Source organism: Varanus komodoensis, unplaced genomic scaffold (genome assembly GCF_004798865.1).
Source record: "Varanus komodoensis strain SLA01 unplaced genomic scaffold, ASM479886v1 scaffold2, whole genome shotgun sequence".
NCBI lineage: Eukaryota > Metazoa > Chordata > Lepidosauria > Squamata > Varanidae > Varanus > Varanus komodoensis.
In genome coordinates this window covers 56,023,868-56,043,799 of record NW_025335568.1, presented here as the reverse complement: position 1 = coordinate 56,043,799, position 19,932 = coordinate 56,023,868, and the positions used below count along the sequence as shown (strand labels likewise).

Here is a 19,932-nt window from a genome sequence, read left to right as displayed (position 1 = left end):
AAGAAAAAGGAAAAAAGAACACACCGGAAATAGCTGACTGATGGCCGCCCTAGGTCTTAGTGACTGGAAACAACCATTCTTGTTTTCCTCTTGATAGGCCTTCCTTATTCCATTTCATTCTCAATTATCATTGTAGATAGAAAATATATTTATCACTCTTCAGGGCTTTTCATTAAGTGACAGTGTTACAGTTACATAGTCGTTATGTGATGATGGGTTTCAGTTCACGTATAATCAGGGTCGTGTGGGGTGTTTGTCATCCAGACCCACAGCCCCTATGTAAAGTCATACGCTGTGGCCAATTATTTGCACTGTACAGATGTTTCCCCTCAACTCAAGGGCTCAGATTTTCAGCCCTGGTGTACTATTCTGCCTCTGCACTCTCTCAGAACGTCAGCCGTATCTTCTGTGTGAGACCGACAACTGTCATTCACGGTGCCGTCCTGAAGAAAGTTCCCCAAGAAGCCAGTTTGTTGTTCTTCAGCAACAGGTGGGCTTTGCGCTTGATGACTTGCGAACTAATTAAGGCCACAGGCTCTGGGCCTATTCACACTGGCTTTAGCCCTTGCAGGGGGAAAATGTGTCAGCAAATTGGTCCATTTTCCAAGGTGTCAGATTGGAGATGGAAGTTTGCTGTTTTCCAACCCAGGTGTGGAAAGGATGTGGGGATTATTTTCCTCCCATGGGGTAGAAACAAAGAACAGCATTAAGAGCTGAAGGGATGGAAAGAAGGTTGCCTGCAGGAGGGCTAAACCTCCCCCTGGGGAAACCTGAGCTGCTGCTCCTATTGGTATGGTGTGGGTCAGGATCTCTGGGGTGTGAAGAGCTCAGTGAAGAAGTGGGGCAGGGTGGGGGGCAACAGACACAGTGAGGACTAAAGGAACACAAAATAGGAAGGGAAAGTAGTGTCTCTCTCTATTAATAATATCTCTCTGCTATTCAGATCATCACAGGTCAGGCTGTCTACTGAACGACTGAGGGAGCAAAACGACGGCTGGAGCTCACAGCTTTGATAGACAACATGCAGCTTGTGCTGGCACCACAGAGGCAGAGCCAGGTCTGGTGCAGCCCAAAGGCTAGGCAAGTCATCCAGCACACCCACTGGTGGGCCCAGTCGCGCCTGCACCTGTCCCTTCCTAGGCGGGTGCATCATAATGCAGGTGCAGCTCTTGCATCGTTCATGGCAGCGTGTGCCCCGCAGATGCGCTGCGTGTGCCTCTGCCTGAGCGCATCGGGTCTTTGAATCCTGGGAACAGCTGTCGTCCTTCCTGGAGACAGACTGGGCCTATCTTCACCCAGGCTTCGTCTGCAACCAACCAGTGGCCAGCTAATAATGGTCCTTGCTGAGTGGTATTCAGTAAGGCACCCAAACTGCCTGAACTGGGAAATCCAGCCTCAGCCATACATTTGGAATGATGGGAGAATAACAACAGGGGTGTTGGAGACTTTTTGAGATAATGCATACGAAGAGCTTTGAACATGAACATGCTATATAAATCAATCATTGTCATCATCAATAAAACTAAATATTATTCCATTTGACTTTATCAAGCTTGTGAAAACATTCATTCCAAATCAATCCCCTCTTACAGTTCGCTGCTGCCTGGTTTCACAGTCCTTTCATTAATAGGCAGACAGCCAGAAAGGAAAGGAAGGCAGACTCCCAAACTCACATAAGTGGCAAGCATGGAGCCAGGGCTGGAATCCCCCCCACCCCCACCCCCACATTAGAGCAACAAGTGCTGATAAGGTACCTTCAGTGGCTGTCCCCTAGTTCTGCCAAAGCCCAGGTATCTTTCAAAAGTGCCATTAAACAGGGTAGATAGTTCAGCCTGCTTCTGAACATGATACTCTGGGGTGCTCATTCAGGAACTGTGTCACTGCTTTCTGTGACTCTTCCAGTGTTGTGGGGAAGTCTCTGGAGTGGCCAGCATTTCAACAGCTTAATCTATAGCAGTTCACAAGCAATCTCCTGCTTGGCTGTGTGATTTACCTCTCATTCCTGCAGATCAAGCCACTGATAAAGGCACAGTGGCTAAAGGTCTGGCATCCCTAAGCAGAGCACTGCTTGGAGCACTGAATGGAGGGTCGCCACATGAGACATTAGAAGCAGCAGATGCCTGGTCCCAGTGTGTCACGACATGCCGTAGGTAAAGGTAAAGGCAAAGGTTTCCCCTTAACATTAAGTCCAGTCATGCCTGAGTCCTGGGGACTGTGTTCAACTCCGTTTCCTAGCCGAGGGAGCCAGCGTTTGTCCACAGACAGTCTCCGTGGTCATGTGGCCGGCATGGCTAAACACCGAAGTGCACAGAATGCTGTTACCTTCTCACCAAAGTGGTGCCTTTGTATCTACTTGCATTTGCATGCTTTCGAACTGCAAGGTAGGCAGGAGCTGGGACAGAGCAACGGGAACTCAGCCCATTGTGCAGATTCGAACCGGCAACCTTTCAATCAGACAGCACAGCAGTTTAAACCACTGCGCTATGCCATTCAGCATCCTTGCTGATCGATCTTCATACGGGAGGCCAGGCAGTCTTGGAAAAACATGCAACACACATAGCATGTGAGAAACTTCCTCCTCCATGGTCTGGTATCTCCAAAATGGCTAGGGAAGATGAATTCTGCTGAATCATCGCAATTTAGACTAGAGCAGAGATAGGCAACTTTGGGATGTCTTGGGCTACAAGTTCTACCATCATGGACCATGGTCAGGGATGATGGGAGCTGTAGAGAAAGCATATGATGAACACAAATTGCTGACTCCCAGGGGTTAATATTGGTCTAGAAAAACCAATGGTCTGATTGTCTAAGGCAGCTATATATTTGTTGGAAGACATCTGAAATTCTGCAGCTGGATCCTGTGAATAGACTAGTTCGTAGGACCCAGCTGTTACCTTCTGAGGTTGCAATCACTAGCGACCAAGCTTGAGCAATGAATTTACAGCTAGCCGTTCTCTTTTTCAGGGTTAGGCCTGTACAGCAGTCAAGTCTTTGTGGGGTTCGCTTGCTGACACCCACTCCAATGGCCTTGACCATGTCACTTACTTCTGTTCCTTATTGGCCCACAGAGAAAAAGACAGGGAAGAAAGACCACATTTACTTATCTCATAAGACTGTGGTGGGCATTAATTAGCTAGTTTGCAAAGCCCTTTGAACATGAAAAGGTGCTATGTTGTGAACGTTCTGTGCATTATTATGGTTAATTAAAACACACCATAATTGCTCCTCACTGCTTCCTCTGACTTTGATCTACTTTGTTTACTGTTTACAAGGGCTCCCTCCTCCTACCTTCTTCTGTTTCAAAATCAAAAGCATTTCAAATCAGGAATCCTACTGCCATGATTAATTTTTCTCCCACTTTGCATATTTGCTTCCTAGAGGAAACAAACCCACAGCTAAGTTTAATGATTGCTGCTATTGTCTCTTCATTAGTAAGAAGGCAACGGCTGATGCTGTTCTTGATAGGAACTTAGGTTTCCAGAACTTGGCTTTACACCCAACCACCCCAAGGTGCTTCTGGTTGGAGACTAATGCTAATCTCCCCAAGGTTGGGCAATTTATTTTTAATGGTCCACCTCTGAGACATTCATCTAAAACTTCTGCTATTACATTTCATGGATTAGAAGAGTCGCTAATAGGAGTATTAGGCAGGTTTTTACACATTTAAAGCTTTTAGCATTACGACACCACCACCTGAGTCAGTCAGAAAGGCGAAAGGAGTCTTGGGGCTTGTGGGGGGGGGGGTGGATTGCCCAGCCATGTTTGCAGGTATGAGAGAGCAAGAGAGAGAACTAGAGAGAGAGAGAGCGCAAGCGAGAGAAAGAGCTGCTACAGCAGCATAAATATGAAGTGGTTGATTTTCCCACTTAAAAGATCTGGGAATGTACGGCCCTTGTACATTAAATACAGCATGTTCATAGATGAGTGATCCCTAAACATGTATTATTTACAGTAATATGATTTTGCTTGAACCCACTGTAACTTTTATTGAAATTAAAAGACATTGCATGAGTGAAGGGAGAGTGAAAATATAATTTGGCTCATCAAATCTTTATGCAAACTTTATTATGGATGTTTTCAAAGACCATTTTCATGCCAAGGGGGTTGTGGCTTGAGGTGACTTGGGAAAGTCAACCCAATGGGAAATTCAGGAGACCTGTCCTGAACTGCATCCTGATCACTGCTGAGATTCTGCTTATAGACCCCATCCGAAAATGACTCTGGTTGTTGGTAGAATTAACGCTTTCCCAGTATTTTGCCTTAATTGGGACATTCCTGGAAATATTTGTAAAAGAAGTAGTTAAGAACAGGAATTTTAAAAAGCACAGAGGGTTCCATCAATGCCTTTATATAAATGTAAATCGGTATTTGCACTTGATATCCAGGTCAGATCCCATCCCACTGCAGAAGCTTGTAGGGCAGAAGTGTGCAGATGTGTCACTATGCCCTAAGGGCACCAGAAAGCAATGCCACTTGTGGGTATTGTTTCCATATGTGGGTGGGGGAGTTTCTTTCAGCAGCCAGCCAATCCGGCATGCCGGCGGCAGGACGTGTGCGGACGCAGGGACAAGGGCACTGAGCAGTTCTGCAGCAAAGGCATCTCGGATCCTGGCCACAGCAGCTCAGGAACCAAGCGGGGATGGGAGGGAGAGCAAGCTGTGGCAAGCCCAGTTATCTGCTGGGAGTGCTGTGGGTTGGTCAGGCAAGCAGCAGTGATGGAGACTCATCCACAGGGCAGTGTGCTGTGAAATGCAAACTTGTCCTGCAGATGGGACAGCAGCCAGGATAAGGCAGTTGCTTTTGTGTCCTGCCTGTAGGTTTTCCAGAAAATTGGTAGGCCATTAGAATTTGCCCAGGACCATTTGCTGCCTGAGATAAGAACAAGATGGCATCCAGCCCTATTCCATGTTGAAAAGTCACCTGGACTGGCAGGTGAATCTTATTTCAGCAGTGCAGACGGCGTGGCACCTCCCCTGCATCTGATGGCAGCTGCCTGGCACAGGGGCACAGTGGGGCCTGTGTGGCACAGAGTTCTCCCCTAACTTGCTGTCCCCCTCCAGTTGCTGCTTCAGGGGACTGCCTAATGTTAGGGTAGACCTAACATTGTTCAAAATATAATGCTGGACATCACCTCTTGTCTTGCTTTCTTAGAAGGTCTGGAATAAATGTCTTCATTGATTTCAGGACTTCTTTGCTACCTTTCAGAACAGAAACCCTGCTTGGGTGGCTGACAATCAGTACAATGAAAACAAATGTTGAAATATAAAGTGACATGCAAATGATAGAGAGCTTATGTGGACCCAAACACAGAGGGTTAAAAATCTGAGTGCCTTTACAAGACACCAGTCCCAATCCATCAACAGGCTCAGTAAATTAAGACTGAGTGCCAGCAGGTCAAGAGCAGTGGAGAAAACATTGGGTTTTGACATGGACATCCAGGTCCCCCCCACCTCGCCCTCCACTGCCCCAGTTTACAGTGGCTGCTGAAGAGCTCAGTGCTCTAGAACTTACCCCCCCCGCAATAATTCAGAGAGCCACTGCGGTGTGGTGGTTAAGAGCATGGGGCAGGGGCTTAGGCAACCTGGGTTCTAGTCCCTGCTCAATTATATCAACTGCCTTGAGTTCCTTGAAAGGAAAAGCAGCAGCATATAAATTTAATAAATAAATTCAAAAATAAAAATTTGTACACTGTTGTGTTATGGTGATTCTTAGGAGGAAAATTCAGTTCCTGTTAACAATTAAATTCAGAGGCTTGCACCCAACATTGTGTGAAAGGAGCTTCGCTCCTGCCACACAATTTTCCCTCCCTCTCTTCTTGCTGTAGCTCCCAATCTCTGCTTTGATGTGCTTCCCCCACCACCCACCCTCTGGAGGAGAGCTTGGGGCACTGGGCAGAGAGAGAGAGAGAGAGAATTGCCCTTTGCCTTGGCGAGCCGCTGGAAGCCTTCTACTTGTAGATGGACGCTCACTGGATTCCACCCAAGAGGAGCCATAACTTATGTGTACACCCCATGTTTTTCATATTGAAGATTCCACTCAATCCTGAGTTGAAGGATTTTGGGCAGTCCGTTCAGGAAAGGCCTTGCTAGTTCCAGTCAGAAAAGATACAGGTCCAGAGGCATGACAACAGGAAGCAGCTTCATATGCAAACATAGTACTATCAATGAGTCCTGAATTATATTTAATACATAAGCATCACATGGGAATAATAGAAGGTGGCTATTAATTTGTTTTTTCTGGAGTGTGCGCTTCCTTTGCAGCATGAATCAGCTGTTAATTTCACTTGTGTGCCTTGTGTGACATCACTTCAGAAATTTTAAATGGACGGCGTTGTGCATCTGTGTGTGTGTGTGCATGTATACCCATACATCCTCCCTCCACCCCTGCCAAAAGCCACTTTCTCTCTATAGCTGTAAGGACTTGACAACTGTCTTGGTTACACGCCAAGGATTTTACTGAGAACATGTTAGAGGGAATCAGAAAAGCAGAGAAAAGGTCACAAATAAGCACCTTAGGAACAATGAAAGCTTTTCTCCATGTAGCAGTGGGAGAGTTGCAAAGGGAGAAAGGGAAGGGGGGCAAAACACCCTGAAAAGGTATTAATCAGAAGTGGCTATAAATCCTCTGGAGTTTTTGCTCTTATAAAACTCCTTGGAGAAAGTCTTGAAGGAAATGCAGGTCAAAGCCCAAAAAAGCTCTTGATCAGAGATTGCTGGAGGAAAATCTTCCCAGATGCCGTTTAATAGGCTGCAATCACCCCAGGAGTGGGGAAGCCAAGTATGCTTGAAGCACGGTTGCAGCTCCTAATAGGGCTTGTCACACTTAAGGCGCTGCAAGCGCCATCCACTGAGCAGCTGAAGCTGGCTGGTGATTCATAAAGCCAACAGTTTAAAGTTTATTATGATGAAAGCACTTAATGACAGCCATCGCTAGGGGCCCATCACTTATAAAGCTGTGCTGAGTATTAGACATGTAGCATGACCACCAATTTTGTGTCACAATTGCTACCATAAAATGACCTTTGGTGATTTTTGCTGCATGTGGTGGGCAGCTCTTCTTTCACATTAGTGCTCTGTGGCTTTTCTTTGCAGACTATTATGCTGTCTAAAGCTTATTTGGCACTGTCGTGAGCCTCAACCCTTGTTATTACCCCGAAGGCCTGTCTAAAGGGGCGGTGGGGGGGGGCCCTTCTCATGTTCTATTATGGCACCCCAAGCAGCAATTCCTTGGTTAGTGTAATAATTTAATGCACATATTCCTTCATTGTTATCACATTTCTTCTTCCACTTCTTCTTTTTAACCAAAAGTTCTCCTGTTTTCTGTACGCTGCACTAAACAGCCAACTGGAAATGAAATATGCACGCTACCCTATTAGGTGAGATGGGAGTGAGGATTTTGCATCTTAATTGTCAAATGGGTGGAAAAGCAATATGCCGAGGCAAGTCGATAATAAATAATCATGTGGCTCCGAATAACGCACATCCTGGAAGAATATCTTGGGTCTAAACGCTGCATTTTATAGAAGCCCGGAGCACAATTTGGCAGGCGAAGCGACCATACAGATTTTCCAGGAGAGCAATATTAATGGCATGTCTACTTCTCTCTAGTGGCACACCATTTGAATATACAGCACCATCGCTTTAATGTCCCAAGGTAAAGCTTTGCTATTCAAGTGCCCAGTCCTTGTTCAATGCCTTTAAAAGGTATCTATAATTTTATAAATGATATAAAATCTTTTTCTAGCATGTAAAGAAAAAAACAAGAAGAACAGCCGCGGCAGCCCTTGCCGAGCACACAGCAATCATGGCAGGATTTAAAATATGTGATTTCTGCTGATACCTACGACTGTATTGGGTTTTATATAAAGCTTTTTTCAATAAGGTGAATTGTTACATGACAAACTCATCTTCCACCATTATCATCTGCTGTTTGTGTTTAACAACAGGAGTCCCGGCTCTAACAAAACTGTGGTAATAGCTGTACAAATTACTCAGCTGAAAGCTTTTCACCAAACCAAACAGTATTAATCAGCAGTTCTTATGAAGGTGCTAATTAAAAACAATTTTCTTCCTCACTTTGCAATGCTAAGCCATCTTCACTTGCACTGTTTCTAGTCTATAGCAACTGTATACACTCACACATCAGGGCTTCTATTAACTCCTGAATCTCCTATTACCTATTTTATTACATTCCTATCTTCCAGGTTTATGGGCTTGTTGACATTTTGGATGTCACAGCATGATATGTTTAATCATTTTAAAACTACATTAATTGAAGATGGGAAGGGGGAGGGGGAGAAGGCTAAGAGCCATTTATAATCCACATACTTAGAGGGCACAGAGAGAGCAAGTGGAATTCTCAGCTTGGCTTTTGCCTGGTGGCTTCTTGGGTAAAGCACACACTGAAAACAATCGCTGTCCGAGAATACTTTCCAATTTATTTCTGATAAAAACAAAACTGTGCTCACTTAAATTCAAAATCAGCAGCTGCTTTGTACCACAGAGATTCCAGTTATTGGAAAAACTCACTCAGATGCTCTTGAGTTGGCCAGAGTCACTGGGTTTTGAAAGCTTGGCATCTGTTGAGTTGAACCCAGATTCATGGGTCAAAAATGTGTCTTCTCATGCTGTGGATAGCCATCTGCTCTACCTCGCAGCATCTCCCCTTCTACTATCTTCTATACCCTTCATGTTCATGAAGTGCTATCACATTTATGGTCCAAAACATATACACAGAGGAAATGACCAAATGCAGAACTTAACCTCTTTGACTGCAAGCCAAGTTAAGGAAGGAAGCTTCAGAGGAAATGTCTTCTCGAAAAGCTTAATATTAGCTCACCATATGGGACCAACATTTTGGGTGTGGTGGCCTTCACTGGGACATCACACAAAGTGCCATGCAGTACCTAGGCAGATAGGCTGGCAGCTGTAATGCAATGTGTGATGCTGGGGAGGTGTGGGGAGAAGTACTGAAAAGCACAATAAAGGCATGGGGAGAAGAAGATGAAGGGGAGACACAGTGACAGCCTTTAATCTTCTGAATGGCTGCAGAAAATGAAGCAGATGTGCTACAGAAGGCAGAAGTAGGGCCCGAGAGTGGAAATGGCAGGAAAGCAGATTTTGGCTAAACATCAGGGGAAGCTTCCTAACAGTGCAACAGTCTACCCTGGAAATTAGTGCGCTCTTTTTTGCTGGGAAAAAATTAGGTAGAAGCTGCACAGAGACCTGCCAGCTGTAGTTGCATCCTGCACTGGAGATGTTGTATCGAGCAAGGGGTGGGACTAGATGACCAAGGCTCCTTCCAACTCATTGACTCTCTGAACAAAACATAATGACATTATTGTGTGTGGTGTGAGTTTTTGTAGTTAGGCAATGGCTTCCTCAATAGAAGCCTGCCTGACCAGTCTCCAGGCTAGTTCATCCTTCTGATAGTGTGGGCTGCGGCCTAAGCTACAACAAAACAGGAGCCTTTACAAGGCTGAAGGAGTCTTTGTCAATGTTCCTTTAACAAAATTATAAGGTATCTGGAATTGTTGACAAAAATAAAACAACTTGAGCTGGGTCCAAAGTACTGTGGCTGCAAAAAAAAAAAAAAAAAAAAAAAAATTCACACCATTTGGCAGGTGCTTATGCAACAGCATGTAAAACCTCCAGAGAAGGCTCCTAGTCAAAGAATATTTGGTCTTAGTTCAGGAGAGAAGGTTTTGTCTTCTGAAAGCAGAGAATGCCTTCCGGTAAGGCTGGCCTTACTGTTAGGCAAAGTGATTTGGGTTGTCCTGAAAGGTCAGTAAAATATTTCTGCTCAATTTATGATTGCTGTATTTTTACTTCTAGGGAACGTCTTTTTGTGGGTTTCTCTGCCTCAAGTCGAAATAAATTGGCCAGCCTCAAGCATTACAATGCATCTTGACCATTGAGAAGGTAGAAGGGTTTGTTGTTTCTTCTCAGGTAGCAAAATGTCTCAAGATCGCCCTGACTTCTGCAAATAGAAGGATACCTTTGGATGCAACCTTTTGCTCCTCACTGTGTTTGATGACATGTCTCTTGGAAGATGTAAAAACACAGAGTGACTGCCCAATATGACTTTTTTCCTCCACCACCACCCTGAAGTATTTTTCTGTTCAGATTCAGAATAGAAAGCCCAGTTCACGAGATACTGAAATGGTGCAGAAACATCTTCCCTCTGCTCTGGTTCCATGTCACTCCAATGATTCTCCAAAGCACATGGGTCAGGTGAATGGTGTGAAATTTTCACACCCCAGTCCCCCAGGGGCAATAAAGTCTGCAAGGATTTGGTTTTCTAGGCCCATTGCAAGATACTTTGCTGTCTGACATTTCATGCAAAAAAGTCAACTGAATGGCCATTGAATTATTTTTCCAATACCGATGGTGAAATGGAGTCTTCTAATGTACCTGAAAGTAGAAGGTGAGCTTAGTGGATGGAAAGCCGCATGCTCTGCTTTCACACCTTGCTGCCTAAGGGAACTGTTTCACTCTGCTTAACAGTACGGCTGACCTTCCTTCTTCCCTAACCAGAGTTTCTTCCAGTATTGTTCAGGAAGTCTTTCTTAACTGGGCACACATCCCTCTATTGGTAATACAAGCATGTTTTACCGACTTATATAATGTGTTAATTATGGATCTGATTGAAGAGCAATAAGCATTGAGATTAATAGATGCCATGATGATACAAACAATGTCCAGCAACTGTTGAAAAACATTTGAAATTAAACCCTTTGGGCTGCTCATGTTAATGGCCCAGACTCATGGCAAGTTCACACATGCACACACTTTGGAGTCCAATTTTCAATCTGCCCCATCTTTTTTAGCCTGGATTCAGTATGTCCCTTTAGGGATGGGTGTAGTATAAAGGTTGGCTGAGTGTCCCTTTCGCTTTCCTGTCCCTTTCTCTTGCCACTGAAAATGAGAGAAACATATTCAATTGAATCTGGACACATGGCAGGTTCCAATTACTTTTCTGCATAGGCTGATTGTGTGAGGCAAGGGTGGAAAGAGAATGTTCACATTAATAATAAATCCAAAAAGTGATCTTGGGAACCAGCTCTTAGCTCAGGTTTGATCAACAATTTGATCTCAACTTGGGTTTTGCAAGGGTCATAACAACCAGATATATCTAATAATTGAAGGATAAGGCAACTGAAAACCAGTGCAGAATAGTGCTTTGATCAAATCAAGCAATTGTAGCTCTATTCAGATTAAGTACTTACAAAGAATGCATGCAAGGAGAGTAGGACTGTGCCCACTGAGCCCACAGACTTTTTTACATTCACACTAATTTGGATCAGTTTACAGATGTGCAACTTGCACTCATATTGGGGTTCATATGTTGGCTCAGCTAAGATTTTTGAATATATGCATGTGGCTGAAGCCAGTGGGTCTGATCCTGTTCTCCTTCAATGGGTTCACTGAATGCAGATTGATGTTTGAGAAGATCCCTTGAGAATGCTTGTGGGATGGATCCAGGCATAGTTGTGCTTAGAGCAGACCCATAAAAAACAGTGGTAGATGTTAGTCATAACTAAATTTCCATTAATTTCAGGGAGTCTAGTGTGAGCATGGGTCCAACCCATTATCTTCAGTTGCCTGAGTATAACTCCCAATTATCTTTAGAGGCATATCCAATTACTTTTCACCCAGAGGACGAATGAGGCACCTGTGGTCTCCAGAAGTTGTTGGGTTGTATCTTCCATCCATCCTAACCAGCATAGCCAATGGGGAGGGCTGATAGGAGTTGCATTTGGAGTGCTGCACATTCTTGCCTTAAAGGTCTGCATATGTATGTATATCCTGCTCATTTTTATTCCAAGGAATGCAGCATAGTTTACATAATTCTCCTCCTCCACTCCATTTTACCCTCACAACAACAGCCTTGCGAGGGAGTTTGGGCCAAGAGGCTGTGACTGGCCCAAAGTCACCCAGCGAGCTCCGTGGCTGAGTGGGGAATAGAGCCCAATCTCCTGCATCCCAGTCCTGCACTTTAAACCACTACACCACACTACTTGAGTGTGTCTTCTGCACCAAAAGGTAGGAAGCTAAATTAATTTTGGGCAAGCCCAGTCAAAGACAAGGCAATACTACATGGCTCCCCAAAGCCAAGCTTTGCAGGATTAACCAACCCTCCTTAGCTGTTCCTGTTACATGTGCTCTTCCCACTACAATGAGGGGAGCCCTACATGGTCTGCAGGCCATGTTCAGCCCCTACTGCCCCTGAATTTGGAAATAAGCCAGGTTCAATCCAGAGAGCCACAGAGTCCTGAAAGGCTTACAGTTACCTCCAGACAAGCTAATTTTGATCTTTTGGGTCAATGTAGCCTGATGGATAGGAATTTTAATTTTTGAGTCCAGGGAGTGTGTGTATGGCCAATAAAGAGGGCCTGAAGGAGTGAAAATAGCTTTGGGACTTCACCTTTGTGCTAGGAGGTGAAAGTTGCACACTTCTGGAAGGCAGGAAGGATAGGACATCAGACAGCTTATTCCAGAGCCAGTGAAATAAGCTTTCACTGGCTTATTCCAGAGCCAGTGAAGTTGAAGGTTGAGACAGAAGATCAAGCATCATCTGTGAACGGTGATCCAGTTGAACACAATATCCCTTTCAGCCTTTGGTACTAGGGGTGTGCTGTTCCTGAAAGGAGTGGATAAGCCAAGGAAGTCAAGGAAATGAGGGAGCTGAAGATGCTCAAGAAGCCATAAGCCCAGTTGAGGGTGCTGGTGAAAAGATGCTATAAGAACTGGAAGTTTCAGTATGGATGAGATGCTGATTAATATTATTTTTCTGCTGATTGATAAAGTACCTATAAATGGCATGGCAGCTTAAGAAAAACACCTTTGGTGCAAATAGGAGCTTCATATGAAGAAAGGTGTATTAGATCATGAATAGCTGGTACTGTGTTGCACTTCATCAGTATCCTCATGTCTTTGACTGAGCTCCACCTCCAACAAATGAGGACTATAGGAGGCACCATTGAGTTGCCACACAACTGTAAAGGTAATCATGTTTTGGATCTAGGACTACAGTCCTAAGGGTATTTGCCACAAGGCCTGCAAGATCTTAGCAGGAAAATGCAGTATAACCATGGAAAGGTACAACAAAACGCAGTGAGAATAGATGCTCATTTACAAAGTGGTAAATCTGGGTTTTGTACACCAGTATCTCTGAACTTGAGAAAGACCATGCTAAAAATACTACAAGTAGCACTTTTCAGCAACTGAACAGTATTACAGAATATTTTGCTTTGATTTGGTCAGGATCTGGGGAGGCTATTCCACTGTTTTACAGCTGGAGTTAGAATAGTTTGAGAGAAAAGTGAAATTAATGCATTGTTGTGCTTTTGTTTGTACAAAGCCTTGCAACATATAATAGCACTGTGAAACTACCCACAAGTGTTTATGGAACTGTGCTTATTGCCATTTTCCATGCACTTACAGTCCTTCAGATTTTATCCTAGACTTAGAATTAAAAGTATTTTTAGTTTTTTTATTGCGGCTGTCTATTTCAGTTGCCATGAATACACATATTTGGCTGACATGGAAAGAAATGTGTATTAATAATTGACAATAGAATTCCATTTTTCTCTGAAGCTAGTTTTCTAGTTGGAAGCTAGCTTTTCTGAAGCTAGTTTTCTCTCTGCACTAGTTCAGCCATGCCCCAGGAAACTCAAGACTCAAGGCTCTGTGTCATTCTGTGCTCCATAAAATGTAATCCCTCAGCCTGTGGTGGTTAGAGTGTTGGACTGGGGACTGAGGAGATCCAAGCTGTAGTTCCCACCCAGCCATAAAGCTGAGCGGCTTTGGGCCAGGCATGGTCTCTCAGCCTAACCTACCTCACAGGGGCACTGTTGTGAGGATAAAACAGATGAGAAGAATCTTGAAAGCCACCTCAAATTCATTGCAAGAGGTAGAAAGGCAAGATATACATGTGATGTAATAATATTTCTCCAAAATAATGACTGCCATTCTTCAGTAAAAGTTTTCTTTCTGAGTTTCCTCAATGTATCTGCATATAATGGGTCAGTTTCCTCATACGCTTCACCTTACTAATCTATATTGTATGGCTTAGAAATGGTTTGGAATTTCCACATGCTAGATTGTGGGATTCTTGCTGCAGTTATCAGAGTCTACTCTAACAACCTGATTCGAATCATGTTTCTTTGGAAGAAAATCAATGGGTCTTACTTCTTCCGGATAAGATGGTCAGGGTGGGAATACAAATCAGAATGGCCTTTTGCACCACTTTCTAGCTGAGGGAGAGAATTGCAAAGAAAAGATATACATATGTATTGCCTCTACTTTTGATTGGCTGAATTTGGCAGATGATATATACACACCCTTGTAAAAGCTTTCCATGTAGCAATCACACCCTGGTCGTGAATAACTGGAGCTCTTCGGCAGCCTTCATAGCTTTTCATCCTGTGCTGCCCCACTCTTTCCCTGGGCTCAGTCCCATCCCACTGTGGCCTTTTGTTTGCTTCTTTCCCTTTTACCATTAACTGATTTGACCTTGGCTTCCATCCATCCCCGCACAAGGATCATCCGAGAATATCAGGACACTTACTATCCCTCTTGCACCAAAGCAAGCAGAGATTTATGAGTACCTCAAAGGGGAGAACACAAATGACACGGGCATGCAGAGTGCAGATAAAAATGTTCAGAAAGTTAAAGGAAAACCTTAGTCCTCATTTGGTTGCTATGTGTGCATGACAATAGAAAATGATTGCAAAACACACACACACTCCTTATTACTGTATTATCTTACATGTAATATGTGTAACATCTACTGTCATCAGCTACTTTGCCTGATCTGTAAGTTCTCTGTTTTGTGAAACAATTTGCACTACTCCAAAAATTATGTTAATCTTTTGATACACCATCAGAAAGAGCCACTCTGTAGACTTTCAGAAAAACCACTTTTTATCAATCACAGGCATATCACTACTCATGTCATGATTTTTTCCCCTATTTCTTAAATTATTTCTTGTTTTCAATGTGCCTCTTTAGTTGTTAGTGACATCAGAATCCTTCCTACTGCAGATTATGACAAGAGGTTCATAAGCTTCTATTTCAATATGAATGACTCCCTTTCAGCTACCTATAAGCCTATGAGAAAAGTTGCACCAGTCTATTGTTCTAATTGGTTTTCAGCTCTAAAATAGTAGTTTACATCTTCAGTGTTTTTAATGCATCACTCATTCATTTTAACTTGCAGTCAAGCAATACACCTATATACCTCTCACCAACTTTAAACCCAAATGAATGTAATAAATATATGTAGACTTTAATTAAAGAACTGAATGCATGTGGATTTATAACAAGATTTATTATTTATTGTTTTTAATAATAAAACACATGGCAATTTTTTCACGCAGAAATTTTGCAAGCATTTAACTTAAAAACTTTATTAACATTTTGGGGAATAGAAACATGATCCAAATCTTTTTCAATAACAGAATGTAAGCTTAATTAATCTAACGTAAAGAATAAATCAGGAGGGATGTCCCATAACAAAGCACAAGTTACAGAAAGACCACCTCTATGGTTTTCCTTACAGTAGAGTTTGAAAGGAAGGAACAGAGCAAAATGTTGATGTTATACAATGATCCAAAACAGCAAATGCTACAGTCTAGGCCCCCCAGTCCTTTCATCAATTATGTGCATGAGTAATTTAGCTTCACCATTCAGCCTCAATGCATAAATGTTTGCAGGATCGTGTTCTTAAGACCCCTTCAATTAAACCCTTACGGGATAATAGGCTGCATTTGAGACACCAGCTTGTACTGACATGACAGGCAGGGAAAAGAAACAAACAACAATAATTAGTTGTTCATTTTGATATACTTGTTATCTCCTCAGAGGAGAAAAAGAGTAGAGCAATAATTTCCAGGGTCATTAGACAAAAGTTGGCAACTTTACCCATTTGTCCTATTTGTAAGCACTTTTGCAGAAAGGTTTACACTTTGGCTGATTTTTGTGCAATCTCCATTATGAGATTTCTACTGAACACACACCTTCCTGGTATATGTGCCAATGGGACACAGACAGATTGCAGGAGAGTTCCCTCTATGACAAACCCCAGCCATCTCTAAATTCTTATCATTTCTTAGCAGAAATTCCACGCAGTAAGAGTCTCAATGTGAAATCCATAAAATCCATAAAGGGAGATCTACCACTGAAATACTAGGATAAATGGCTGGTTTGCATTGCCCCTGGTCTTTATCCAACACTGAGAATAGACTGCTGTTTTATCAAAAGAGGAATAAATTGCTGTTATTGTGATGTTAGCCCATCACTTGGCATTGCAATTCAGGTTTTTGTGAGAAAGAAATGTATGATCTAACTGCGACTTGACCTGTGCCTTCTGAGATCCATATAGGTGCTCTAATGGAGCATAAAAAGTGTTGAATACAAGGACATGCAAACTGGTGGTGAAGAAACTCATTCAAAGAGAGCAGGAAAGGGAACAGGACTTTTGTGTGCAACTCAATTTGTTAAACTAGAGAGGAAAAGCAACAAACCAAAGGTAATTATTTTAATGTATTTCGCCAACAAATTGCACAATGAATGGCATTATTTTTTTTCTTTTTTTTATTATTGCCAGGATTCCAGGTTTTTAAAACCCCTGGTGGGGGACACACTGAAGAGGGGGCATTCGATAATTTTAAAAGCTCAGGCTGCAAGCTCCTGAAATCCCTCTTCCCCAAAAAATCCCTTTAAGGCTACATGAAAACAAACCCAAACACTTTTGTCCTCTTTTTGAAGGGCATGTTTTATTTCTGAGATATGTTAACCAAATATATGAATTATGTTAGCTTTAACAAAATATTTGCATGCAACCACACACACACACACACACACACACATTGTGCGGTGGGTAGTGGAGGGCAACAGAAACTCCCTAGTTGCTATAGCATTCAGAATTTCTCAGACAAGGATCTATTTTTAACAAGAGGTCTGGGGAACAGTTGCAGTTAGATTTCAGTACTGATAAAGGCTCACTTTTCATTCATAGCGAGAGAACTCTTCTTGTACCTAAACAGATAATAAGTACTCTGCACACTCCCCCTTCTTGACACAACACACTGAGACTAATCACACATAATTGGAGAGGAGGAGCAGAGGGCTGGCCAAGGCATTGTGTCCAGAGGACAAATGGTCAGTTTATGAGGCTTTGGTTTGAAGCAGTAATTTCTTATACATCTACAAGGAAAAGAGTGTGTATGGCTGGGGAGGGGGGATCCTGTTGTCAAAAAACATTAAGTAATCAAGCAAAGCAAGTTTAAAGCATTTCAGTCTGAAAAGGGAAGGAAGGCAATTTTCAAAAAAAAAAAAAACCGCAAACTCTGTGTGTGTGTGTGTGTTGCGGGAGTGGGGACACAAAATATAGCACAAGGCACATATAGAATATGATGGCTAGATGCCCAATGATGATCAGCATTTTCTTTTCACTCTCTAGAACAATAAATCTTTTAGCATTTTACACTTGGTCAAACACAGGCACAGAACATAAGACTTCAAACAGAAGAAACTGTTTTTGTCTAGATGAAGAAATCGTGTGTGGGGGGGATGGAGTTCTTAAGGCTTTGGGTTTTATCAGAATTGATTCTTAAAATCAATGCAAAAGTTTGAGGAATGGTAATACTGCATACAGCTCAGGGTTTTCTCTTCTCAAGAAGTGATAACTTTTTTACCATTTTGATTATTCTTAAAATTGAACATTCACATGGCTGTGAATCAAAATAAATCTCCATGTAATCAAAATAAATCTATCACATACTCTATTCACATTTGGATAAAATCAGAAGTAGTGGGTAGTGGAGATTCTCATCATAAATATCTTTCTCTTCCTTTTTCAACTGCAAATGAAAACGCAGAGAACAATATTAACTTATATTAATGGCAACAAATCTTTTCACCTATTCTGCAAGCAAGTAGATATTAGAAAGGCTTGTGTTGCTTATAGCAACAATTATGTTTGTGTCAAATCATATCACAATTAAGGTATAGTACATAACATATCTATCACAATTATGCAAGTTAATGTTTTCTAGTTGTACAACAAAATTGCTCAAGGCAAAACGGCAAGCACTCTAATAAATACAAATTATTGATTCACTCAATTGATTCAAGTAAATTCCAATTAGTCTAAATGAAAAGTATGAAAGTATGAAAGCAAAAACTGCATCTTAAAGTGTAAGTTTCCAGACTTACAACAGATATAGCATTTAAACTCACTAACCACTTAGCTACTCCAGTAATACTTTTATACAACAAGGCATTTCATCCGGGCCTAAGCTGTTTCAAAGGCTCCTCGGAGTTTAACGTATTAATAATGTTCAATTCAAAAATTCTCTTGAGACAGAATTTACACAGCCCTTCTTGACAACAAGATTTAAGGTTATGCGAACCTCAACAATGCAACACAGTGTAAAAATAGCCACTAAATAGCTTATTTACCAGAGACTTACATTTGTCATATATTTCCTACAGATAAAATTGAATTCAAGTAGCTAATCAGATCATTCAAATCTATAAAAATTAAAATCTTTTACTGAAGCACTTCTCTCTACAACATTTTTTAAATAGATTGAATGGAGCCCAACACAAAGCAGTGCAATATGAAAAAAAGAAAACTAAAAAGTGTTGCTGCTTTTTATTCAAACAAAATTCTTCCCACTTCAGTGATAGGAGTTACAGATTCTAGCCAGTTTGGGATATAAGAATTATGAATGCTTTATAAATATTGGTGTTTCCCAAATGCTGTTTTCCAGCTCTAAATAAGCTGCTATTTAGAAGAACAGCTATTTTTTCTATAGCACAGAACCTCCTTTCTCTTTGAACTCTCATCCATATTACTAAGAAATAAAACTTGGCTTCCTGTAATCTTTAGCTTTAGCATAGATAGTTCTCTCAGTTTGCATAAGATGACTCATTGGCTTTACTATAATATGCCAGCATTTTGGGGAGAAGGGGTAGAATGACTATCTAGTTTGGTGTTTCAATAACTCTACTTTTCAGCAGCCAAGACATTTTACTTTAAAATGAAAAAAGTGCTCTGGCACCTTTGATATTAACTGATTTATTGTGGCATGAACTTTCATGGGACACTTGCCAAAATAAACCAATTACACTCAAAGGACCAACAGTCCTTTTGCTGCTGCAAAGGTGGCTACCTTTTTAGAATGTTAATTTTTAGTATTTCCCTTTTACAGAGAAAAGAAGGTGTACTAAAACACTTTTAGTCAAAAGCTGTCTCAAGTTGCATTTTGTAGTCCATTTACTCAGATGGAAACTAACAAGCAACAAATGTGTACAGATATTATTGGAGAAAATTACCTCCTTGAGGAATAAACTTCGAATAGGCATTCCTATTGCACATAATCCTCCACTCTGATGTGGTTTAGGTCAGCAGCCTCACTAACCTACAGCCAGAAATAATATATTGCAAACCCTCTAAAGCAAAGCCATAAGAAAAATTGCTCTTGTTCAGGGATGTGGCAGATCGGATATGCCCTTGCACCTCTTTTAACCTGAATTCTCTAGTGACCTCTGGTGGCCAGCACAAAGTATCCATTACACAGTTTAAGTACAATCCAGACCCAGCTATACCATTCCAGATTAGCAGGGGGATGTTAAACAAATAAAGAAATGCCATAAAGCCATGTATTACTGCAACCTGTTATCCAGCCATAAGTGCATCAGAAACATAACATTATTGCACTTGTATATGCATACAGACCCATTTGCAAACAGTGCATATGTTCCAGTCTGGAATATTATGTAGAGTGTTATTGTGCACATCATGGTTGCACTTCTGAGCCCAATTAATGATTGTAATTTTATGAAATAAAAAACCCCCTCATAAACCTGCCTTTTGAAACCCATGAACAACTAAAAGCAAATTGTGAATAAAACAATTTTT

General features: G+C 41.9%; 1 protein-coding gene across 2 annotated transcripts in view; it reads right to left on the bottom strand.

Annotated features, from left to right (window-relative positions):
• Nucleotides 1–15,365: 15,365 nt before the first annotated feature.
• Nucleotides 15,366–19,932, bottom strand: part of CAMKMT (calmodulin-lysine N-methyltransferase) — a 327,175-nt gene continuing 322,608 nt past the window's right edge. For both annotated transcript variants that reach the window (XM_044429060.1, XM_044429061.1), the window contains one exon: nt 15,366–17,866. In XM_044429060.1, coding sequence (XP_044284995.1) covers nt 17,789–17,866 — 78 coding nt within the window. In that variant the 3' untranslated portion in view covers nt 15,366–17,788. The remainder of the gene's footprint in view (nt 17,867–19,932) is intronic.